This window comes from Vulpes lagopus, chromosome 10 (assembly GCF_018345385.1).
Source record: "Vulpes lagopus strain Blue_001 chromosome 10, ASM1834538v1, whole genome shotgun sequence".
Taxonomy (NCBI): domain Eukaryota; kingdom Metazoa; phylum Chordata; class Mammalia; order Carnivora; family Canidae; genus Vulpes; species Vulpes lagopus.
The window spans coordinates 101,716,007-101,740,364 of NC_054833.1; the positions used below are offsets into that span (position 1 = coordinate 101,716,007).

General features: G+C 42.9%; 2 protein-coding genes across 3 annotated transcripts; one reads left to right on the top strand and one right to left on the bottom strand.

Annotated features, from left to right (window-relative positions):
- Positions 1 to 627: 627 nt before the first annotated feature.
- Positions 628 to 8,613, bottom strand: LOC121500156 (TERF2 interacting protein). Its single transcript, XM_041771633.1, has 3 exons — positions 7,808 to 8,613; positions 3,036 to 3,160; positions 628 to 1,818 (listed from the first exon to the last, which is right to left on the bottom strand). Exons 1-3 carry the CDS (start codon positions 8,487 to 8,489, stop codon positions 1,414 to 1,416), a joined length of 1,212 nt encoding a protein of 403 aa, XP_041627567.1. The 5' UTR covers positions 8,490 to 8,613; the 3' UTR covers positions 628 to 1,413.
- Positions 8,614 to 8,629: 16 nt separating this feature from the next.
- KARS1 (lysyl-tRNA synthetase 1) lies at positions 8,630 to 23,757 on the top strand. 2 transcript variants are annotated; one of them, XM_041771631.1, is made up of 15 exons: positions 8,652 to 8,784; positions 11,217 to 11,396; positions 12,998 to 13,157; positions 14,118 to 14,283; positions 16,823 to 16,916; positions 17,472 to 17,658; positions 17,741 to 17,866; positions 18,775 to 18,894; positions 19,837 to 19,999; positions 20,094 to 20,267; positions 20,428 to 20,513; positions 21,237 to 21,322; positions 21,970 to 22,096; positions 22,806 to 22,949; positions 23,473 to 23,757. In XM_041771631.1, exons 2-15 carry the CDS (start codon positions 11,251 to 11,253, stop codon positions 23,569 to 23,571), a joined length of 1,878 nt encoding a protein of 625 aa, XP_041627565.1. In that variant the 5' UTR covers positions 8,652 to 8,784; positions 11,217 to 11,250; the 3' UTR covers positions 23,572 to 23,757. The 2 variants fall into 2 exon arrangements, with proteins under 2 accessions (XP_041627566.1, XP_041627565.1); XM_041771632.1 differs by lacking the exon at positions 11,217 to 11,396 and having other exon boundaries at positions 8,630 to 8,784.
- Positions 23,758 to 24,358: the final 601 nt, after the last annotated feature.

Genomic DNA, 24,358 nt, shown 5'->3' on the forward strand with positions numbered 1-24,358 from the left:
TATTAGGGAAGTACAGATGTGAAACAAGGAAAGGAAGCCTACGTAGGGCACATGTGCACACAGATTACCACTATGGGCCATTATGCTTGTTTCTACTGGGGACCGCAAAAAGATGGCATGGATGCCATTATCCCACTTGGGAGGCTACAGTTGTGTCAATTTTCTGGACAGCAAGGAAAGTGGGTCTGCACCCTCTAATTCTCATCTGCCATGAGCCGAAAACCATTGCCAGAGGCATTGACTCCACAGTATTCCAAGCAGATGGAAAGCTTCAAGCAGGCACTTGCAGTAGGACTCCTGTTGGCACTTGCTGGACATTGAGTGTCCAGAGAATACAGGTGGAGCACCAACACCTTCTGTTATACACCTGATGGTTCCTGATTGGTTTCTCTCTTTGGCACTCAGCAGTTTAGTGTTTTACCATCTCTCATGGTAAAAGATCTTTGATGCAGATCTCTCTGCTCCATCCAGAAGAACTAGCATCTTTCTAGTAGCTACTATTTCTGAAATGAAACCACTTTGTTCATTATTGACCCAAATGAGAGCCCAAAGATATCAGTTCCTCCTCCATGGTTGTCTTTTTTTTTTTTTCCTTTAATCAAAGTTTTGGAATACAAAGAAAAACACTTAGAGACTCAAAGTTCTATTTATTTTCAACAATGAAAGCAACACAACAAAGAGGAATCAATCCACTAATTTGTAAATCTAACACAATCCTTAGCACAAACAATTTTCAATAAATAAAAACACATTACTAGTAACTGAGTAAGACTTAAGTTTCTCTACGATTTTGTGTTTTAAACAAAACTGGGTCATAGGTAAAGAAACACGTGCCACACGTACAACTGACAAAGACTGGAAGAAAAGAACAGCCAAGGAGCAGGGTCCCCAAATATTAAGTTAGCGAAGGGAATACGGGATTTTCCAAGCAGTCTAGAAATCAGAATTCACTAGGGGTTGCAAGGGTTTAGGGAAGTCTGTGTTCAAGGCCTTGTAATTAAAACTTTCCACATTTCTAAATTCTTTATTTGGAATCTACCCAATCTAGAAGAGCTTCTACCAAAGAACAGGAAGCTCTTTACTTATACTGCCTGAAAAGACTGATCTCTTAGTCTTCCTCCTTTGACTTTGTCACTAGCTCCTGAAACGATATAGCAACAGTTCCATTCAGAAAAGGATTACCACTACATAAACCAACCTCCTTCTGGTTTAGATTTTCCTTTCATAAACACTGATAACTGCCAGGGATAGCTCTAAATATATCCAGTATCTTTTATTTTTAGCCTCCTATGCAACTCTGCTTGGCTACAAAACCTAAGACTCACAAAGCAATGGCAGCATTGGTCAGAAGACAAGTGTCAGTTCCAATGTACAAATCTCTACACCGTTTTTCTTTTCTCATTATTTTGCCAATTATTTCTTTCGGAATTCAATCCTCCGAGCTACATTCTGGGCACCAAATTTTTTGACCAATGCATCTCGAGCATCCTCATCATCTTTTTGCAAATCTAAGTCATCCTGTCGTGACCAAATGGGATACCCATCAGCCCTCTGACCAGACTCTAAAAAGGAGGAAGTAGCCTCCAGCTCACCACTATTTTTTAGGAAAGCCTGTGTTACTGTTGACAGATCCAAGTTAAACTTTTCCATTAACTGCCGGATGATCTTAATAGCAGCTCCAACCTCTGGTGGAGAAACTTTTTCTTCTTCTTCTTCTTCCTCGTCCTCATCAGGCTGTGTCTCAGAGTCTTCCTCAGGTGTGGGTGGATCATCATCACACATTGTTATGTGTATTTCAAAATCAGGGCTCTCATCAACCTAGAGACAGTGATGAATATGATCAGTTCCTAATGATCAGTTCCCAAACACTTACTCCTGATACGTCTACTCTCATTGGGGCAGGAATTTTATCTCTTTTGCTCATCACTTACATCCCCTGTGCCTACACCAATGCCTTCCAGAAGTACTCAAAACACTTAACTGTACAAGTATGCCAGAGCCTCCATGCTGTACTACATTTAAGCACATTACAAAACATGTTATGTGAGAAGAAACCTATGTGGAACATGTTTGCATTTGAAAGTTTATAGGTAATAGACCAAATATAAAATATAAAGGATTACAAAAGCAACAATCATGAAATTCTGCTAATACTTATGCATTCCTTCACTCACCAATTACAGCATTTTAAATTATGTTACTGTTTTATCGTGAGGCCTAACCATTTTCCTTTATGTTAATAAAAAAATTAATTTACAAGATCCTTTTCCTTGGAGAAGATATATACATATACTTTCGACTTTCTTTTAAATTAAGCCTATCTTACAGCTCCTACCTTTCTCTGTAACTATGACTAAATATGAGATCCCAACAGTGTCAGAAGGTCAAATATGGAGGCATTATAAAAAAAAAAAAATCCCAAAACCAACCTAAGTACACAAAAGGCTAAACTTGCTTGTTACAAAAAAAATCAATCTCTTTTAAAAATTGCGTTTTTCGGGGGGGGGGGGGGGGGGTCGTCCCTGGGTGGCTCGGCGGTTTGGTGCCTGCCTTTGGCCCAGGGTGCAATACTGGAGTCCCGGGATTGAGTCCCACGTCGGACTCCCGGAATGGAGCCGGCTTCTCCCTACTCCTGTGTCTCTGCCTCTCTCTCTCTCTCTCTCTCTCTCTCTCATAAGTAAATAAATAAATAAATCTTAAAAAAAAAAAAAATGCGTTTTTCCTGAGAAGCTTAAAATATTTTTAAAAGATAAATTCACAGTCTTACTTTGAAAACCTTAAACTGAGAACAGAGTACTTGAAATGGGATGCTTATACTGTTAAAAACAATTCTCCCCAATTTTTCTCCCTCTCCCCTTAAGTTTTCCTACCAAAACCTAAAACCTACGCCTGAAACCAAAATCAGTCCACTTTCTATTCTCCTTCTCCCCCACCTCTTACCTTGCTAGGTCTTAGATGAATAAAAGAATAAATGTGATAACCAATTTTAAAGAAGAATGGAAGTAGGGAAAATAAGTTAAATCTAGTCAACATACCACAATCTCCTCAAACTCCCGAGTAGCTTCTACAAGCATCTTTTTGACTGCTTCATCATTCTCCTTGATCTCTTCCTTTACATATTCTTCTTCAGGTAATTCTGGAGTTCTCTTATTCTGTGGTTCTATTAAAGAGAAGAACAACGTCAGTTTAGAATTAGCCTCTTCGGCAGAAACTGAAAATAAAGTACATGCTCAGTGTGAGCTCTGAGCCAGAAGTGAGTCTGGGCTTTTTTTTTTTTTTTCCTATTATAAGACATTGGTTTTTGATCAGAAGGATATGAAAAACGTGACATGCATACTCAAAAATTTCTACTCTTGCTTCTAAAAGGTTGTACTATCCAAATAGTGCTATTTTTTTCTAGGTTCTAATATGTAAAATAAACTCAAGTGTCATTCAATTTTGCTTTGTATTTATAAATTATTCAAATTAACAAAATTGTGCCATAAATTGGGTTCTCTGGGAAGCAGACTGTGAAATGGAGATTAAGGTGCTTGGTAGGGTGCACTCCTGGGAAAATTCCTGTTGAGAACAAAGTGGGAGTGGGCAGAGAGAGAAGCTGAGCTGTGAAAAAGCTCCATCAAAGCCTCAGCTGAAACCATGGGGAAGTGTGGATCTAGGAGCCCTTCCGAACTGACCAAGTTGGGGTGAGGGAGCCAAGACAGAACTCCCCATAGATTAGCCCCTAAATGCTAGCTGTCCTAAGATGACAAGACTTTGGGACAGCTCTCCCAGCTGCTGAAAACAGATGTAGAGGGCACACCACAATCCACTACCATCTACAGAAAGGGGGACCTCCTGAAACTCCTCTTGTTTCTCTTTTACTCTTTGTTCTGGGAAGATTTAATTCTGTTCTTTTCCACTTAAAAAAAAAAAAAAACTACTAAGGGGCAGGAGAAAGATGTTTGTGATGGAACTGTTCTGTATCCTGATTTAGGTGGTGGTTACACTACTTGCGTATGTACTAAAATACATAACTGGAAAATAGTACGGTGGTCCCTCAAAATACTAAACATAAAATTACCATATAATCTAGCAATTCCACTTCTGAATATATACTCACAAAAAAATGAAACTAGGGTCTCAAAAAGGTATTACCACACCCATATTCATAGTAGCATTCTTCACAACAGCCAAGATATGGAAACAACCTAAGTGTCTATTAATGGAAAACCAGATAAACAAAACATGGTCTATACATGCACTGGAATACTATTCAGCTTTAAAAAAGAAGGAAATTCAGACACATGCTACAACATGGATGAACCCTGAAGACACTCTACTAAATGAAATAAGCCAATCATAAAAAGACAAATACATGATTCCACTTACATGAGGTAGACAGACCAAATTCATAAAGACAAAAAGTAGAATGGTGGTTGTCAGAGGCTAAGGAAGAACAAAGGGAGTCAGTGCTTAATGCGTACAGAGTTTTAGTTTTAGAAAAAGAAAAAGTTCTGGAGATTGATGGTGGTGATGGCTACATGACAATGTCAATGTACTTAATGTCACCAAGCTGAAAACTTAAAAAGTTAAAATGGCAAATTTTATGTAACGTGTATTTTACCCAGTATCTCTAGATATTACCCATTTCAATTGTTGTCAATCTGATTAACAAAATACATTCCCTTGTTCTGATTTACTTTCCTGAAAAATACTACTACACACATTTGTTACTTAAGTTTCCACATGTCAGAAGTCCAAGCATGGTTTATAGCATCCTCTAATCAGGGTCCGAATTACTTTTACTTAATAACAATATTCTGCATTTGCTTATTGGCCATTTATTTCCTTTTCTGAAAACTTCTTGTTCCATCTCTTTTGTTCACTGTTCTACTAGTTTTTATTCTCAAGGACTTCTCCAAGGTCTCTGAACATTAAGGAAACTGTGTTGCAGTATATTGAAAATATTTTTCCAGTTTGCTGACTTTATCATGAGAAGTTTTTAATTTCAAGTAATCAAATATGTAAAATTCTTTGTTAATCTTTTTGCTTTTGGGACCATGCAAATATTAAATAGTATATTCAAGGCAACCTATTGAATGGGAGAAAACATCTCCAAATCATACATCCAATAAGAGGTTAATATCCACAATAAAGAATGGATCCAACTCAATTAAAAAGTTCCAATTAAAGAATAAGCAGAAGATCTGAATAAAGATTTTTCCAGAGAGAGCACACAAATGGCCAAGAAGCACACAGAAGATGCTCAACATCACTAATCATCAGTGAAATGCAAATGTAAACCACAATGAAGTATCACCTCATACCTGTCAGAATGGCTATTATCAAAAAAACAAGAAATGACAAGTATTGGACAAGATGTGAAGAAAACGAACCCTTGTGCACTGTTGGTGAGAGTGTAATCTGGTGCAGCCACTATAGAAAACAGTACTGAGGCTCTTATAAAAAATTAAAAATAGAACCACCATATGACCTAGTAATATCACTTTAAGGTGTCCGAAGAAAATGAAAAACAGGGGATCCCTGGATGGCTCAGCGGTTTAGTGCCTGCCTTCGGCCTGGCCTCGTGCATAGTCCTGGAGTCCCGGGATCAAGTCCCACATTGGGCTCCCCGCATGGAGCCTGCTTCTCTCTCTGCCTATGTCTCTGCCTCTCTCTGTCTCTCATGAATAAATAAAATCTTAAAAAAAAAAAAAAAAAAAAAAACACTAATGTGAAAAGATACATGCAACCTTATGTTCAAAGCACCATTATTCATAAAAACCAAGATATGGCAACAACCCAAGTGTCCGTCGATGGATGAATGGATTCAAATGTGTTGTGTACACACGTACACACACACACCCTGGAATACTACTCAGCCATGAAACAAAAAAAACCCAAAACGAAATTTTGCCACTTACAACTTACAACAACACAGATGAACCCAGAGGATATCATACTAGTGAAGTATGTCAGAGAAAGGCAAATACCATGTGATTTCACTCATAAGTGGATTTAAAAAACCAACCAAACAAAACAAAACCTGACCTCACAGATACAGAGAACAGGGATGAAGACAGTTGGCATGGGGGATGCAGGGCAGCTAAATGGGTGAAAGGGGTAAAGAGGTACAAACTTCCAGGCATAATATAAATACATCACGGATTGATAATGTACACAGTACAAGGAATACAATCAATGATATCGTATTAACTTGTTTGGTGAGAGTAACCTGACTTTCTGTGATAATCAGTTTGCAATGTATGCAAATGTAGAATCCCTAGGTTGCATACTTGAAACTAAAATTGTATGCCAATTGTCATTCAATTTTTTAAAAAGATCAATAAACAATAACAATTAAAAAACATACTCATCCATATTTCCTTTAATTTTTTTTTAAGTAATATCTATGCCCAAGATAGAGCTCAAATCTACAACCCTGAGATCAAGACTCAAATGCTCTATGGCTGAGCCAGCCAGGCACCCCTTATCCATATTTTCTTAGTCATTTTAGGATTTTAATTTTTACAATTAAATATCTGATTATCAAAATATTAAGAGTAGGGTGAATCCAGCCTAATTTTCTCCAAAGTTCCAACTGGCCTGCCTGTAGTCCCAACACTAGCAATTTAAAAGCAAAGCTCTACATGATCTACTTTACCCTACACATAGCCTTGTCTTCTCTCCCAAAATTCTCCCTCTTGCTTATTACTCCATTCTAGCCACACTGGTCTTTGCTGCTCCAAGAACACACCAGCTATATTCCCACCTCCAGGTCTTTGCATTTAATATTCCCTCTGCCTGAAACACTTCCTCAGGTAACCACCTGGCTTACTCTTTCCTGTGGTCTCTGCTCAAATATCAGCTTAGGTAGTGATGTTCCTTTGTCACGCTGTAAAAAAACAACCTCCACCCCAGCCCTTACCTTGATTGTATTTTTCCCTATAGCACTTACCACTGCCCAGCTAGCATGTTAAGCTCCATGACCGCAGGGACTTTTATTTATTGTTATATCCCAGCAGGATAACAGTGTCTGGCACTCAAATATCTGTTGAATGAATGAATCTGAAATGTCACTTTTACCAAAAACAAAATTCCTACTAAGCATGCTGAACAGGAAAAACAGACTGAACTCCCCAGACTTGAACTCTTATATGGAATAGCCAGCCACACAGGGAAAGGGGAAGGGGATGAGGGAGGGTGATAGGCTTCTTTAAACAAAAGGGTCTACCAGCTTAAGCTCTCAATAGCGGTTACATCAAAAGTGAAGCATCTGCTAAGTCCTAACCACACCTGAACCCCCACGTTCAAGTCAACTGCATTAAAAACTCACTTCACCTGAGCAAGACCTGGAAAACCATTCCAACTGACGAAACCTTCTGTGAATACGCATAGACGCCGAAACGTGAAAATATGAGCTGGTCTGGCATGCCTTTCACAAGGCTTATACTCAATCTATCTGCACAGAATTTTTTTTTTTTAAACGAGTCTCTGGAAAAGACACCCTAGAAGCTGGTGAACGACACAGTGTCCCTGGGGAAGAAAACTGGGTAGCTGGTAGGTAGGATTGGGGGCGGGGTGGGGATCTCTATATAGCCTTTTGTATCTTTCGAGTATCAAGCCATGTCAATCCCCTAGTTACTGGAAAAATACAAACAAAGTGCGAGTAGAAAATGGTGCAATTTTACCCGGATGTCTAAAGGGGAGGGGAGGTCCGGGCGACGCTCCCAGACGCGCCAACATGGACGCCCGAGAGAGGGGAAGGCGCCCCGCCCCCACCCGCACAGGTGCAGCGGAAGTCCCGCGTCCGCGGCCGAGGCCTCACCCCCGCTATCGGCGGCCTCGGGATCCTGCTCAGCTTTCCGCTTGAGTTTCTGGGAGGAGGGGCTCACGGGGGCGTCCCCCAGCAGGTACTTATGCTCCTGGCCCCGCAAGTGCTTGAGGTAGCGGTCCTTCAGAGACTGCCAGGAGTGCTCGGTCAGAGAGCTTTTCTCCATCGCCTTCCACAAGGCGGTGCCGGTGACGGAGCTGGGCGAGCGGGCATTTTCCTTCACGTACGTCAAGATGGCCACGTCGTCTGCGTCCGTGAAGGCGATGCGACCCGCGAGCGGCTGCGGCTCGGGCTGCGCGGCGGCGGCGGTGGCGGCGCTCCCCTCGGCCTGGGCCCCGGGCTTCGTCTCCGGGGCCTGGCCGGCCGCCGAGCCCAGCCGATAGGCCTCCAGGTCGAGCCTCTCGTTGCGCTCCACACAGTCCAGGATGTACTGCGTGGAGATGAAGTCGCCCGAGGCCTCGGCCGCCGCCTCCCCGGGCTGGGCCAGCAGCACGGCCCCGGGCTCCTGCACCCGGCACAGGGTGCCGCCGCCGTGCAGGATGAGCGTCGAGAGCCGGCGCTTGGCCGGGCTGGGCCGCACGTAGAAGGACATGGAACTGCCATCTTCCCTCACGAACAGAGTCGAGGAATGGGTGGGCCCGTTGGGGTCTTTGCCCAAATCCATCGCCTCCGCCATAGCTAACGCCAGGCACCAGGAGAGCGGCACCCAAACGCGGTTCTGACGCACAGAGCAAAACACAACCAAGTTCGGCTCCCGACGCCGCGGCCGCGGAGCCCCGCCCTGCGCCTGCGCAGCCGCAGCGCGCGAGGAGTGCCCGCCCCCTCCTCTCGGAAGAGGCGGGGCTTCCGGCCGTGACCTGGAAATTACTGCGCGACCCTCATCCCTTTCAGGTCGGGCCCTCGGGAAAGATGGCTGCGGTGCAGGGCGCTGAGGTGAAAGTGGACGCCGGCGAGCCAAAACTGAGCAAAAAGTAAGTGTCGCCGCGAGTCATGAAGGTCTTTGCGGCCGGACAGTCCGGACTAGGAAGCGCCTGGAGGCTCCTACTGAGGTGGCCATGCCTGAGGCCTTCCTACCGGCTCTCGTGGGTACGGCCACGCCGGGACGTAGCCGCTACACCCCGAAACTACATCCCCCAGGTTGCCCTGGGGTCCGGCTCTGGCGGGGTCCTGTCGTCTATTCCTGGAGTTAGGAGGAATGAAAATTGACTAGAGAAAAGCGAAATTTACTCCTTTTCTTCTCTCTCTGAGGGAAAAAAAAAAAAAGTTCTTTCATTATCGAGCCACGCCTCGCTACCATTTGGAGAAATGTTAGATGCGAAATACCTGCGCTTTTCCTAAAGACCTTCAGATTTTCCTTACCCTCACCTTTGGCTATTCTGAATCTTATGTATTAAATAGATCCTTTCTAAAACTGTGTTGTGCACCTGTCATTATGGGTTATTGCAAGGATCTCTGAGTATTAAGTAAGTGACCGATGTCTGGCGGTAGGGTCCTTGGAGTGTGAAGGGAAATATATCAAGATTAGCCTCCCGGAACGCCTGGGTGGCTCAGCGGTTGAACAGGCAGAGGGAGAAGCAGGCTCCCCTCCTGGAGCCGAATGAGGGACTCGATCCCCGAGCCAAAGGCAGGCGCCTAACCGCTGAGCCACCCAGGCGTCCCAAATATAATCTTAAAAAAAAAAAAAGCTTCGCTTTATCTTTTTTTTAAGACTTATTTATTTGTTTATTTATTTACTTATTTATTTATGATAGACACAGACAGAGAGAAAGAGAGAGAGAGGCAGAGACACAGGAGGAGGGAGAAGCAGGCTCCATGCCGGGAGCCTGACATGGGACTCCATCCCGGGACTCCAGGATCGCGCTCTGGGCCAAAGGCAGGCGCTAAACCGCTGAGCCACCCAGGGATCCCTAGCTTCCCTTTAAACGGCTATGTCCTGTATTCCTGAGTGTGTCTGTGTGTGTGTCTGTGTGTGTGTGTACATGTGTACCTATATACACACATTCCCTCTCAATCAGGGTTCTTCAATTGAAGCACAGAATCCAGGCAATGTTTTGTTTTCTTAGCATTCCCAATGATGGTTAATAACTAGTACCATTCCAGAGACATAGGAGAAAAGTTCGTTCTTTACAAATAATGGCTGCCTTAGCACATTGGGGCTCAGCTCTTTTGCTGAACCCTGATGGAATACACACTTAACCAAATTGTTTTTTCTAATAGCCAACCGTTGACTGGAAGCCTTATCAATAGCATAAATAGTCAATTAACATGTGGTTTGTATGTTACAGACATACTGTATTCTTAAAATTAAGCTAAAGAAAAGAATGTTTAAGAAAATCAAGAGAAAATGGATTTACGCTTCTATACTGTATTTATCCCCCCCAAAAAAAAATCTGCATTTAAATGGACCTTGCAAAGTAAGGTGCAGGTGTCAACTGTAATCGAATTTTATATTATTTTTTTAAGATTTTATTTATTGACATAGACATAGGTATCCTTTCCTTGCAAGGAAAGTATTAATGTCCATTTAGGCTCTAGGTGACTAAATGCATTGCTGAAGCATGCATAGTGAAAGTGAATCTGTTGCTGATTTAGCTCTGGAGCAGAGATCTAAAACCAAGTCCAGAACTCAACAGCTCATGCTCTTTGCACAGCCTGCACCTTCCTCACATTGTCTAAAAGAATCTGCTCTTAATCTATATTCCTCTAGTGACCAGGAAGTAAAATAATTTTTGAATGATTAATGTTTCCTTCTGTATCTTAATTGTTCTTGGGACTTCCTGCATCTGTAATGATGGCACCATAGGATGCCAGTTATTTTCTCCCAAGTTTAAAAACAGATGGGCTTCCTGCCAGATGACTCATTCCCAAATGAAAGGTCAAATTAATGTAGTCCAGGACCATTCCTGAAGTTCTTTCCTCCTTGTTCCTAGAGCTCAAACAAGGCTTATCTTTGTCTCAGGTGTGCTCTTGTGTGGCTGGCGTTTCCCTTCATCTAGAGTTTGCAGTTGACAGTGACATTTCATATGCTTCCCATTGCCATCTTGGTGGCCAGGTATTTCATCTCCAAGATAGAAGCCATATGTCAGGGGCTTCAGAAACACTGCCTCGGGGCCCATCTCCCTATTTTCTAGATTGTTGTGATCATCTCTACCTATAAATCATTGATCATCTTGCTTTTGAGTTTTGACCCAGATGTCCACTTTCTTATTATAGTGAGGACAGAACGTTGTCAGAGTTGCAGCGCAGTGAGCGTTACAGGGTTGTTGTCAGTTAAGAGGTTCTTGAAAGAACCCTGAAAGATTGTGCAGCCTGCCCCCGCCCCTCACCGATAAGAGTCGGAGTGCTGGTTGGTGTATATATACTGTCTCGTCCCATCTGACACCACATCTCTGTTTCCTGTTAGGTGGTGGTGATCATTAGTTCCGAGGTGTTCTGCCATGTTGACGCAAGCTGCCATAAGGCTTGTTAGGGGGGCCCTGCGCCAAACCTCCTGGGCACAGTGGGGGCAGAGGGAGCTGCGACTGTGTCAACTTGCTCCTTTCACAGCGCTTCACAAGGACAAGCCACTTTCTGATAAAAGAAGGTTGGTGCCCTTACGTTCGTTGTTGCTCTGGGAGCAAGAATCCTTCCCTTACTATGTCCTTACCTGTTAAGCCTCTGGCTAAGTCTTTGGACTTGTTGCTAAGGAAACAGAGCCCTACTACCAAAACCAGTAGTTGTTTCTCATTTTCTCTTTAATAAATTCAGTTTCTCACTCTAGATCCTTAAGATGACTTGTGGATCCTTCATTAGACCAGTGCTGAGAACAAACATTATCTTCCCTTTCCTGTCTTTCTGGACTTGGTTTCTCCTGAGGTTAATTTGGTTTCTAGTCTTTGTTCTATCTCTAGGACCTTTTTGGATTTTCCTTAGGATTAAGCCGATTTAAAGAGCAACACCTAGTTGTTTTTTTATGTTAATACTAGGAAGAACCAAGTAGGCTCTGATGCTTACAGACTGAATCACAGCACAGTAGGCCTAACGTGTTCTGGAATGATTGTTTTCACAACTGTTACAAGACAGATTACATCCAGAGACACCTACTTTGAAGCCCTCGCGATCAGTCTTCTTACTTAAAAATGATTATTTCAAATCACCAATTTACTTTTTTAATTGAGTTACTCTAAATTCATACTGAGAATTAAGAATGTGCCCTAAAGGCAGATAATGTGTGAGGATGACTTGGTATCATTTGCCATGGTTCATTATGATATAATATTTGATTAAATTAGCATTGGTAGTTTGAAAGAATGATCAATTCTATTTGAATACTGAGGTACTCTATGCAAATCTGTTTGGTTTCTGGGTTCAGATAGCAAGATTTCAGATCAGTGTGTGGATAGTGAAGGATTTGGCCAGAAATGTATCAAAGATTTCTGTCCTGGGTATAGAGAATCAAGTGTTTAAAATAGTGAAGGATACTTAGAATAACTCACATTTGTGTGTTTATTAAATGCTAAGGGGAGGGTCATCTCTACATACATTTTCTCAGTCCTCACAACATTCGGAGAGGAGAGTGTTTTCTGTTCTTTCCATTTTACAGATGAGAAGTCACTTGTCCAAGGTCATATAATTACTAGGCAGATATGTCGGTTAGTCCTAGGCAGTCTGACTCCAGAGATGTTTTGCTGTGCTGTGCTGGTTTATACACTATTCTACCCAATTTGTTGTCAAAGTCAAGCTCCCATAGAGAGAGACCAATACGGAGAGCCATTGTCAATGCATTGACCAGTGCTGAGCGAGAGGTTGTCAGTGATGTGTCTCCTTGAACTCTGGAAAGCCACCTCTCCCCTACCTGCCCTACCCAAACTAACCTATTCCTTGGAGAGATGTAGAGAAGGGTGGCAGACACAGCTGGAGATGTTGCCTGATTTGGTTTTTCTTTGCCCTAAGGTATCTTGATTTTATTTGGGATCTCACTCTGGAAAGCAGAGGCTGAGAAAGATCTTTCACATCTTTAATTTAAGCTTACTTTTCCTTTGTCTCAGTCACCTATACTAAGTTGACTAAGAGACTAGCAGGGGTGGAACCAGGCAAGAGCATCCCCACCCCCCCACCCCGAGGCTGTTCATATTTTTGATAAGTGGTTATGGGGCAGAACATAGTAGAGGACTCTCACATTGAACGTTTGTATCTTCCCAACAGTGAGCTAAAGAGGCGCCTAAAAGCTGAGAAGAAAATTGCAGAGAAGGAAGCCAAGCAGAAGGAGCTCAGTGAAAAACAGCTAAGCCAGGCCACTACTGCTGCCACCAACCACACCACTGATAATGATGTGGGTGCTGAGGAGGAGAGTCTAGACCCAAATGTAAGTCCCCTGGACCACCCCTCTGGCTGAACATGGGAAAGTGTCTGATGAGACAGGCCAATTCCTTGGGGCCAGTGACTAAGAAGATACAGAGGAGCTGGAATAAGCAGTGAGCCCTGGGTCACTGCAAATGGGTGAGGGGGAGCTGAAGGGGGTGCTGCTACTCCATCTTGTTAAAGACACAAGGCATTAACATTTTCTTAACAGGCATTTGGGAGAGAATCCTGGACTTCTAAGTGACTGATAAATCTTCCTTGAAACTAGCTGGCCCTTAGCAAATCCAGAGAAGTTGTCTCCCTAAAGATTGGCTAGCTAGGGTTTACTTTGGACCAGAGATTGGCAAACTGCATTCCATAGGCCAGATTCATCTTTCCTTGCCTTTCATCTTATCCGTCCTCCCTGATTTTGAAAATAAAATTGTGTTGGAGCACAGCCACGTCCATTTGCTTACATATGTTTAAGGATGCTTTCATGCTACAACAGCAGAGTTGAGTGGTTGCATCAGAAAAAGTGTGCTTAGACTATTTCTTTTTTATATCCTACAAGCCCCAGAGGCCTGTCTTGGGGAAAGGTCTTATGTGTAGCCAGGGGTAGGAAAGTAGGAAAAAAGATAACTCACCATGTAGATGCATCCTCAAAAATGGTAACCAAGGCCACCTGTATAAATTAAACTTAACGTTTTAGGCAGAATTCCTAATTCTGCCTTTTCATTGAATCTTGCATTTCAGAATTCGGCCTTCATTTCCACCTATGGATTTGGCCACTGCATAGTTTACACGCAAATCTCACTCGATACCAAATCCTGAGATTTCAAAGTTGTGGAGGGCCCAGTTAAGGAAACCTCAACGTTTTGGGGCCATTCTAGGGCAAAATACAGTACTCGGCTAGATGGGCTGCTGGTCTGACCAGGGTCAACTTCTGAAAGGCCTTTTTTTTTTTTTTTTTTTTTTTTTTAAATAGCAATACTTCAAGATACGCAGCCAAGCAATCCACCAACTGAAAATCAATGGGGAAGACCCATACCCGCACAAGTTCCATGTTGACATCTCGCTCACTCATTTCATCGAAGAGTATAGTCACCTGCAGCCTGGGGACCACCTGACTGACATCACCTTAAAAGTGGCAGGTAGGAGGACTCCCTGGCAGTTTGCTGAGCTCCCACAGCAGACAGGCCTCTCCAGTAGCACAAAGGAAGGTCTGTGGTGGTCTTGCTTTCAAGTAGTCTGTGTCTGAGGCTACTTCACGAGGGACAGTGCAAGTACACCCATTCACAGAAAGTTGAGCAGCCCTAAGATAGGAGATTGCATTCTAGATAAGATGATGCGGCAGAGGAAGGGGCCTTCTCTGAGGGGGAGCTCCTGACCTGATGCTGCTAGTTCATAGTCCTTTTTGAAGACTTCCCTTACCAGTGGGAGCCATGGCCCCATGCTCCTAAAAATTTCCACCTGTGGCCTAGGAATGTTTTGCCTTGAGACTATATTTCTAGAGCGTGGTTATTTTGGAGTTGTAGTTATTTGGAGTTGCATGGGATCTTTTCCTTGATTAAAAAAAAAAGTCTGGGGTGCCTGGCTCAGTCCATAGAGCATGCAACTCTTGATCTCAGGGTTGTGGGTTCAGGCCCCACTTTGGGCATAGAGGATACTCTAAAAACGTCTTTGGGATGTCTTGTGGCACCTGGGTGACTCAGATAAGCATCCAACTCTTACTTTTGGTTCAGGTCATGATCTCAGGGTCCTGGGATCAAGCCCTGTGTCAGGCTCTGCACTCAGCACTTAATCTGCTGGAGAGTCTCTATCCCTCTACTCCTTCCCTTACTCAGGGGCGTTCTCTCTCTCTAAATAAAATCTTCAAAAAAAAAAAAAATCCTTTATTTGCCTCTTCCCCCAAAAATAATGGAACTATTAATTATATAAAATTTAGAACATTCAAAAAAACAGAGAGAGGGCAGCCCAAGTGGCTCAGTGATTTAGTTCTGCCTTCAGCCCAGGGTGTGATCCTGGAGACCCGGGATCGAGTCCCATGTCAGGCTACCTACATGGAGCCTGCTTCTCCCTCCGCCTGTGTGTGTGTGTCTGTCTGTCTGTCTCTCCCTCATGAATACATAATAAAATCTTAAAAAAAAAAAAAAAAACGAGAGAGAGAGAAAAGTTTAATTACCCATAACTCCAACTACCCAAATATCTCTGCCAATATCTAAATGCCCAAAGGTTCAAGCCTAGTACTTTTACCAAAATATGTCTTGGTGTTAGTCATTCTGACTCCGTATTCTCAGTACACAGTGTGTCCTTCTAATAGGTATTTTCAAGTCTTTCAGGAAGTTTTTCTTAAATAAAATTTTTTAGAATTCTATTTTTGTTTTGGTTTTCTTTTAGGACTTCTTATATCTGTATGTTGGATCTTTCCTTCTTTTCAGTATTTTTCACTTTTTCTCAAACCCTTTTTTCTCTCTTTGTACTTTAATATTTAAATTTTATTCTTCCCAGCTTGGTTTTTCTTAAGGCATTATTGTATTTACTCTTATTTTCTTCTAGTTTAAGTCTTTCTGAAATGACTTACTTTATTTCTGATTTTTTTTTTTTTTTTAATGTGTTTCCTATCATTTCTTAGTTTTTTAGTGGTTCTTATTTGCGGGGGTTTTTGTTTTCTGTCATTTTCTTAATATCTTTCAGCTCATTGTGAAATAGAATTGTTTGTTTATTCTGAGCTTGTCTGTCCCAAGTGCTTTTTTATTTAATAACTAGTATTTGGCCTCAATACTTTTGTTTATTTTTATGTGAAATTAGTTTTCCTGAATGTTAAATGGAAGCTTAGCTTAGCTTTTCCAGCTTTGCTGAGCTTCCTCTTCTTTAGTTTTCTGCAGTGTTCAGAATTACAGCACCTTGCTTTCTGAGATTTCCAGGTTCTCTTTCTCTTCCTCACTTTCATTGGACCTTCTCTTCCCTTCATCTATGTTTTCCTGATTTTTTTTTTTTTCAGTTTTGTGGGCCTTGTCCTACAAGGAAGCCCTGGCTGTTACATTTAGCATGTTTCTGGGGCTGCCTTGAAGGGCTTCAGCCCATTAGACCTCGTGCAGCCGCAGCTCCCTATACTGGCAGTGGACAGATCCCCTTCTGGGTTCAGCTGCCATCCTCCAATTAGCTGCCATATTTTCCAGTGACTACCTATGGCTCTTCTGGAAATTTTCAGTTCTCAGACCCCTCAGACACCCCATTGCTCCCTAAAGCTTTTTCCCATATGGAGGCTGAAATCAAGAGATGGATTGAGGGTTCTTCCTGGTTTGCCCCCATTGCTTGTATTGGGATTCCTAGGAATATCTTCCCATGTAATTTTTTGTATATTTCGTCCAAGCTTTTTGGCCTTGTCCGTCTAGTTCTGTTTTCTGTTTTTACGTGAGGATGGAGGTAGATCCAAAAACTATGCTGCCACCAACACAGCCATCTTCTAGGGTATTTAAAGCCGGGTCTTCCTGCACATCTTTAAGAGATTTAATGAGGATCATGAAGAAAGAGATTGGGCTTAACTCTCAGGGTGAAATCAAATTGTTCTGGCCTGTGTTCATAGGACATTCTACCCAGACATAAACAATGCAGAAGGAACTTATTCTAACACTGATACCATGAAATGGCTTCTGGTTCTATTGGTCAGTATTTTTGTTCTTTTTCTAGGTAGGATACATGCCAAAAGAGCTTCTGGGGGAAAGCTCATCTTCTATGACCTTCGAGGAGAAGGGGTCAAGTTGCAAGTCATGGCCAATTCCAGGTATGTAGAAGTGCCTTGTTGCAGGCCTTTCCAGATTGGCCCAGAGCAACATGACTGGGGACAAAGGCCCATGTGGTCTCCCTTTCCTGTTGGTATTTAAAGTTAAATGTAGGCTATGTTGAGTATAGCTGAAAAGAATAAAACAGCCATCTGGTCACCTAGAAAATAACAGCTCTCAGGTTGTGCAGCCATTACAGGTGAATATAACCCTTCAGAAGTTGACAGAAGAATCTGAGATTCTTCCCAGGCACAAACTAAATAGGCATCAGCAGTTTGGTAAGGATTCCAGAGGTCAGTTTTAAAAACTAAACCAGTGGGAGGTGCCTGGGTTTCAGTCAGTTAAGCATCCATCTCTTGATTTCAGCTCAGGTCCTATCTCAGGGTTATGAGATTGAACCCCATGTGGGGCTCAGCATGAGCCTACTTAAAACTCTCTCTCCCCCTTCCCTTCCCTCTCTATAAATAAATGAATCAATCGATCAGATTTAAAAAAAAAAAACTGGTCAGTTTTAATTTGGAATATTATATACTGAAATACATTTTATTTTCACTAAGGAATTATAAATCAGAAGAAGAATTTATTCACATCAATAATAAACTACGTCGGGGAGACATAATTGGAGTTAAGGGAAATCCTGGGAAAACCAAGAAGGGTGAGCTGAGCATCATTCCCTACGAGATCACACTGCTGTCTCCTTGCTTGCATATGTTACCTCATCTCCACTTTGGCCTCAAAGACAAGGTAAGTTCCTGTGGCATCCTTGCTGTTATCATGGTATTGAATCAGACTTACCAGTAATTTCTGTCTATTGCTTTTGGTTTAGGAAACACGGTATCGTCAGAGATACTTGGACTTGATCCTGAATGACTTTGTGAGGCAGAAATTTATTATCCGCTCTAAGATCATCACATACATAAGGAGTTTCTTGGATGAGTTGGGATTCCTAGAGGTGAGAGAGAGTCCCTACCTAACATGATGAGCTAGTAGCCCTGTTATGCCTACCTCTCACTACTTCTTTTCCCTTTCCCATGCCCTGTGTCCTTATCATTCATGCCCAACAAAAAGTCCCTTTCTGGACAGTGCTTTTGTTCCATCTTATTTTTTCAGTGCCCTGATTAAGAAGGCAAGACCTGAATTCTGAGATAATGGACAAAATGTAGGGCTGTCTGCACACTAATGGTGCTCCATTCGGTGTGTGTGAGCAACTCATTTTGCCTTTTTTTTTTTTTTTTCATTTTGCTTTTTTGTAGCACTAAAAAAAAAATAATTGTATAAGAAAGGTAAATGCATGCTATTGTAAAACAAATTCAAAGAAACTGAAAGTCTCCTTTCATATTTTCCAACTTCATTCCCCGAACTTAAGTTTGATATGTATTTCTTTCACACTATTTTGTATGAAAACGTATATACATACCTAAGCATGTTGCAGATGAGGTACATGTGTAAATGTTTTGGAAGGGTTTTTTGCTTTCAACATAAATTCCCATTATGTGTATTCTGATGGGCCTTTTTTTTCTTTCCTCTTACTGTATTCTGAAGCCTTTTGCATGTCTATAATAACTAAGTCAAAAAATATAAGTTCAATTTAAAGTATTTATTGAAATTTTAATTTATAATGTGAAAGTTTATTGGTACTATGTTAATAGTGTTTGGTATTAATAGAAATTGAGATGCTTCTGGAAAATCAGGCCGTCTATACTTTTCTGTCAAGCACCTGAACATGTCAGTTAGACTTAACTTTCATTTGGTGCTATAACAGGCTTAGACCATTTATCCATACAAAACCTGAGCCAGCCCCAAGGCCTCTGGTTTTACAACCTCTTATCTGAAGACTAAATGTTTCTCCCTGTCATTTAGATTGAAACTCCCATGATGAACATCATCCCCGGGGGAGCTGTGGCCAAGCCTTTCATCACCTACCACAATGAGCTGGACATGAATTTATACATGAGGATTGCTCCAGAACTCTACCATAAGGTAATCAGTAAGTGGATACCCTGTTCCTTACAGAAGCAGAAGTCTGAAAATGCACTGCCTAAAGAGCTGCAGTTAGAAATAAGAGGAACAGAAAGGGAAGAACAGCCAGGAGAGTATTCTAATCTGTCAGGCCCGTGAGTCCTCCTGTGGCTCTTACATTGTATGTTTAGAGTCCTCCTTGGATTAGATCTGATTTTAGTCTTTTATAGAAAAGGTTGATCTCTGTCTAGAAGTTAGCAATAAACATCTGTAAGTGACCAGAGTAAATACTGAAGAATGTCATTCATGGTTCTTAATTGCAGACAACAGAACCTGTTATAATTAGTTTAAGCACAAGAATGATGTATTCAAATATATAAGGAAGCTTAACAATTCCCAGGAGGATCAGAGAATCATGGTTGGAGACCATGAAATTAGGAATGATTTTCATGCCTATCTGGGTTGTTCCCATGGAAAACTCGGATCTTTTCCACTAGGGACAGCTAAAACAGCCTCGTAACCCTGGCTCTAGGCACAGGTCATTGCCATTAGGATCTTTGCAGTTAACTTCTTAAAAGCTAGATGTCTCTGGCTCCCTTCACCAGAAGGAATTCTGCAATAGTTACGCCTTCTATCACGGCTTTCAAAAGTTGCGTGGGCATGTCTGACTAGTGGGGAGCTTGGGTTACATGCCTGTATCCTAACCGCAAAAGAGGCTTTTTTCTTGGGGAGGCTCATACTCACAAGATGAAGTGCTATCCCAATAAACGAGTATTCAGAGGTCCTGGGCAACCAGAATGAATGAGGACTATCCACTACAAAGGTCTAAAGGGAGTAGGGTATTCAGCAGTTGGTTGGAGATCTGAAAACATGCCTGAGCTATGAAAACTAAATTAGCTTTTGTAGACAAACTTTCCAAAGCCATTAAAATTAGCTGTCATGACCTTGGCTGTGTGTTATTAGATACTGGTGGTTGGTGGCATTGACCGGGTTTATGAAATTGGACGCCAGTTCCGGAATGAAGGAATTGATTTGACTCACAATCCTGAGTTCACCACCTGTGAGTTCTACATGGCCTACGCAGACTATCATGATCTCATGGAAATCACAGAGAAGATGATTTCAGGTAATATCTTCTGTTTTCCTTTGTCTTTCACATATGCCTGAAGGACTGGTGTGCTGCTTTTGGGTCCTCTTTAAATGACAGGTTTCTTCCCCAGGGATGGTGAAGCACATTATGGGCAGTTACAAGGTCACATACCATCCAGATGGCCCAGAGGGTGAAGCCTATGAGATTGACTTCACCCCACCCTTCCGGAGAATCAGCATGGTAGAAGAGCTTGAGAAGGCCTTGGGGGTGAAGCTGCCAGAAACTAAGCTCTTTGAAACTGAAGGTAAAGTGATGCATTCCTCCATGGAACAGCCCTTCATCCTTTTCTACCCTGAATTGGCTGAGGTCAGGGCTAGAATTTCCCACAGTATTCTTTTTGAATTATACTTTCTTGCTGCGATAGTATGATGTCTTCTGTTCTAACTTGTACATTTGTATTACAGAAACTCGCAAAATTCTTGATGACATCTGTCTAGCAAGAGCTGTTGAATGCCCTCCACCTCGGACCACGGCCAGGCTTCTTGATAAGGTGACAGACTGTGCCCTTTTTTTTTTTTTTTTTTTCTTAAAGATTTATTTATTGGGATCCCTGGGTGGCGCAGCGGTTTGGCGCCTGCCTTTGGCCCAGGGCGCGATCCTGGAGACCCGGGATCGAATCCCACGTCAGGCTCCCGGTGCATGGAGCCTGCTTCTCCCTCTGCCTGTGTCTCTGCCTCTCTCTCTCTCTCTCTCTCTGTGTGACTATCATAAATAAATAAAAATTAAAAAAAAAAATTTAAAAAAAGATTATTTATTTATGAGAGACACAGAGGGAGAAGCACGCTCCTCACAGGGAGCCCGATGCGGGACTCCATCCTAGATCCCAGGATCACGCCCTGAGCCAAAGGCAGACGCTCAACCGCTAAGCCACCCAGGTGTCCCCAGACCATGCTCTTTAAGTACATGCCCTCTCTGGTGGTAATCAGACCCCTGTTCCGTATGAAGGTGAACTCCACTGTGGAGCACCAACTTCTGCAGCCTCTCAGGAAAGCCCTAATGAGAGAAATAAGAGAATTAACAAGTTTTAAATTCCTATTCTACTAAGCTCTGTGCCAAGTAGTTAGGTAATCTCAGTTAAAGCTTACCAGCCATGGAGAAGCTTAGAATAAACCCCTATAGCATCAGGTAGTAGGTAGGAGTGGAGTCCTCCTCCAAGACTGGGACAATCAAAATGCCATTCAGAAAGGATCTCCAGCTCTGCTTTCTCCTTAAGCTTGTCGGGGAGTTCCTGGAAACGACATGCATCAATCCTACATTCATCTGTGATCACCCGCAGATAATGAGCCCTTTGGCTAAATGGTAAGATAAAACATGATATTTCAGTTACCTATTGCTGTGTAAGAACTTTATAATTTAGTGGTATGAAACAATTCTCAAATTTGTGGGTTCATCGGGTAGTCTTTCTGCTCTACAGAGTGGTAGCTAGGTAGCTAAGGTAATTCGAGTGGCTGTAACTAGGAACTCAGGCACCTTGTTTCTTCTCCACAGGGGTTCTCGTGCTCCACAGCTTCCTCATGTAGCCTCTCTCTGGCAGTGTAGCCTGGGCTTCCTTACATAGTAGCTAGGTTCCAAGAGGAAGGAGTCCAAAAGAACAAACCCCAATGTGCAAACATATATCAAGCCTCTGCTGAGGTCCAGTTGGCCAAAGCAAGTCATATGGGCAGCCCGGAGTCAGTGTGACGGGGCACAGAAGAGCATGAGTATAGGAGGTATGGTTCAGTACAACCGTTTCCCACACAGGTGTGCTGTGAAGATGATCAAAGCTTTTGTGGCTCTCACCCTCCTCACTACCGTACCAAATGATTTGGTGCCAGAATGCATCACGGGCCTCAGGTCTCAATGTACAACACATATGAGTCAGCTAGAATTCAGGAACTCTTGCATTTGTAACAGATGTTATGGTGAACCTGTATATTCAGCCCTCCCCTTTGGGCTCCTGTCCCCAGGCACCGCTCTAAAGAGGGTCTGACTGAGCGCTTTGAGCTGTTTGTCATGAAGAAGGAAATCTGCAACGCCTATACCGAGCTCAACGACCCTGTGCGGCAGCGGCAGCTATTTGAAGAACAGGCTAAGGTAAGGAAGTGTAGGGTGGGAAGCAAAGGCATTGTGTTGCCTCATGTACCTACTCCTTAGACAGTGTAGCCTGAACCCAGGTCTCTGTCATTGTCTGCATCTCTTGGTGACTTCAGCAGAGATGAAGGTTAAAGCCATGAGCTTCACTGGAGGAAGTCACCTTTCCAGATGGAAAACTTGGCTGGTTTGGGCCCTAGAATTTCCACATGGAGGAGTTAGGCATGATTTTTTTCTGTGTGGGGAGTGTGATGCTTGCATTAAAAGTACATCTGCATAACGAGAACATCATTTTTCTTAAATGGTACATTTATTAAGGTGGCTTGGGGATGAGAGGCAGGGAGATTAGTGAAGACAAAGCTGCCTGCACCAGCACTGCCACGGATGTGTAGTTTCAGGAAATGAGGAAAAGACTCTTGGGAATCCTCAGTCTCCAAAAAATCTGTCTCACTGGACTTATAGAGCCTGGGGCACTGGAGGTATTTTCATTTCACAGAAATTCGCATGTGTTCCCAAGTGGGGCTCACCAGCCCTGACCTTGAATTTGAAAGAAATAGCTCCATCCTGAAGTTACTGGGAAACCAGTTCCCAAGAAGTACTGGGTGTCCATAGCATCCCCAGAATGGTCATCCCTATGAACGTGCTGACATGCTCACTCAGACACTGAGAGACAGCACAGCCTGGACTAGTGTCACCGTTTGGTTCTCTTTAGGCCAAAGCTGCTGGCGACGATGAAGCCATGTTCATAGATGAGAACTTCTGCACTGCTCTGGAATACGGGCTACCCCCCACCGCTGGCTGGGGCATGGGCATTGACCGTGTCACCATGTTTCTCACAGACTCCAATAACATCAAGGTATGTGGTGGCCCTCTGGCACACACTGCCCTGGAGAGCTCCATTCTTGGAGGAAGGAGATGGCAGGCTGGGAGAAGGAAGAAGGGGCTCTGGGATGAAAGGAGGACCAGGCAGAGAGCAACACACGACTCCACAGGACAGTCAGGGCATCTGATCTGATGGGATTTGGGGGTTTTCTACCTGAGGCAGAAAGAATACTCATTTTTTGCATCTTTTGATGATCCGAGGAACACGCTACGTCCTCTCCATGTGTTATTTCTGTGTTATTTCCTTACTTAGGTCAGTCCTATGAAATGTAGAAACTGTTGTTACTCCCATTGTTATAGATAGGGAAATCCTACACTAAGAGAATCTCTGTTCTCACTCATCTTTTCCATCCTCTATAATTGGAAGGGACTGAGTTGAAATAGAAACCTAGATCTCTGGATTTGAGTGGCAACAATAACCAAAAGCAAAAAGAATGAGTGAATAGCTATGAAGAAGAGCGTGCTTCTCACCTCAAAGTGTGTTTTCTCTCCTGCAGGAAGTACTTCTATTTCCTGCCATGAAACCCGAAGACAAGAAAGACAGTGGAGCTACCCCTGAAACATTACAGAGCACAACAGCTGGCACTTCTGTCTAGAAAAGGATCACTGCAAGTCCTGTAACTCAGGCCTCTCTGCATCTTGCACAAGTTCAAGGACTGCAGGGGAGTTCTCGTGTGTTGCTGTCCATTTGACGATCACAGTTCAGTTCAGCTACGAGAATAGAGAAGAGGAATTAAAAATTCCTTTTTACTTCTTGTTCCCAAATAAACCATTTGTCTCTACTCTCGTCTTATGACTGTGTTTACTGTGGAATGTCAGCTTTTACTCAGACAGCTGGTCTAATGAATGTTTAGGATTATACCACTTTATTCATTCAACAAATTCATATTAATGTCTGCCCTGTACCAGGCATTGTGCTAATGGATTGGGGACAGCAGTGAACACATGAAGCAGCTGGGGGAAACCAGGGAGGAGTCCTACCAGGAAGGACTTGTCTTTTGCATCTCAGCAAAACCTGCAAGTGTCCCAGCAAGTTGTCATTTCTGTAGCCGTTACAATGATGTGGGCGCGCAGAATCTCCTCACTGGGAATTAACTTCAGAGAGTGTTGAGCATCTCCACCCCTCGCTGGTGTTTCAGCACAGGTTCCAAGAGCACTTGGCAGCGGTGGGAGATAACCAGGAAGTATTTCAGAAGAAACCCTTCCAGATGCTACATCCTTTGGCAAGATGGTGTTAAAATGAAAACCACTTCCCCAAAGGAAAGGGTACAGGTTCGAGATACGGTACTGGACTTCAGGCAGCACCACCACTGTAAAAGGCAACAAGAATCAATAAGGTCACAAGTACCTTTAAGGAGCTGTTTAGGGGTACCTGGGTGGTGC

Coding starts and splice junctions, on each gene's coding strand:
- LOC121500156 (XM_041771633.1), bottom strand. CDS start 8,489: ATGGCGGAGGCGATGGATTTGGGCAAAGACCCCAACGGGCCCACCCAT. Junction 3,161..7,807: donor CGAGGCCGCCGATAGCGGGG/GTGAGGCCTCGG, acceptor TCTCTTTAATAG/AACCACAGAATAAGAGAACT. Junction 1,819..3,035: donor GGGAGTTTGAGGAGATTGTG/GTATGTTGACTA, acceptor CACTGTCTCTAG/GTTGATGAGAGCCCTGATTT.
- KARS1 (XM_041771631.1), top strand. CDS start 11,251: ATGTTGACGCAAGCTGCCATAAGGCTTGTTAGGGGGGCCCTGCGCCAA. Junction 18,895..19,836: donor CTCCAGAACTCTACCATAAG/GTAATCAGTAAG, acceptor GTGTGTTATTAG/ATACTGGTGGTTGGTGGCAT. Junction 22,950..23,472: donor CAGACTCCAATAACATCAAG/GTATGTGGTGGC, acceptor TCTCTCCTGCAG/GAAGTACTTCTATTTCCTGC.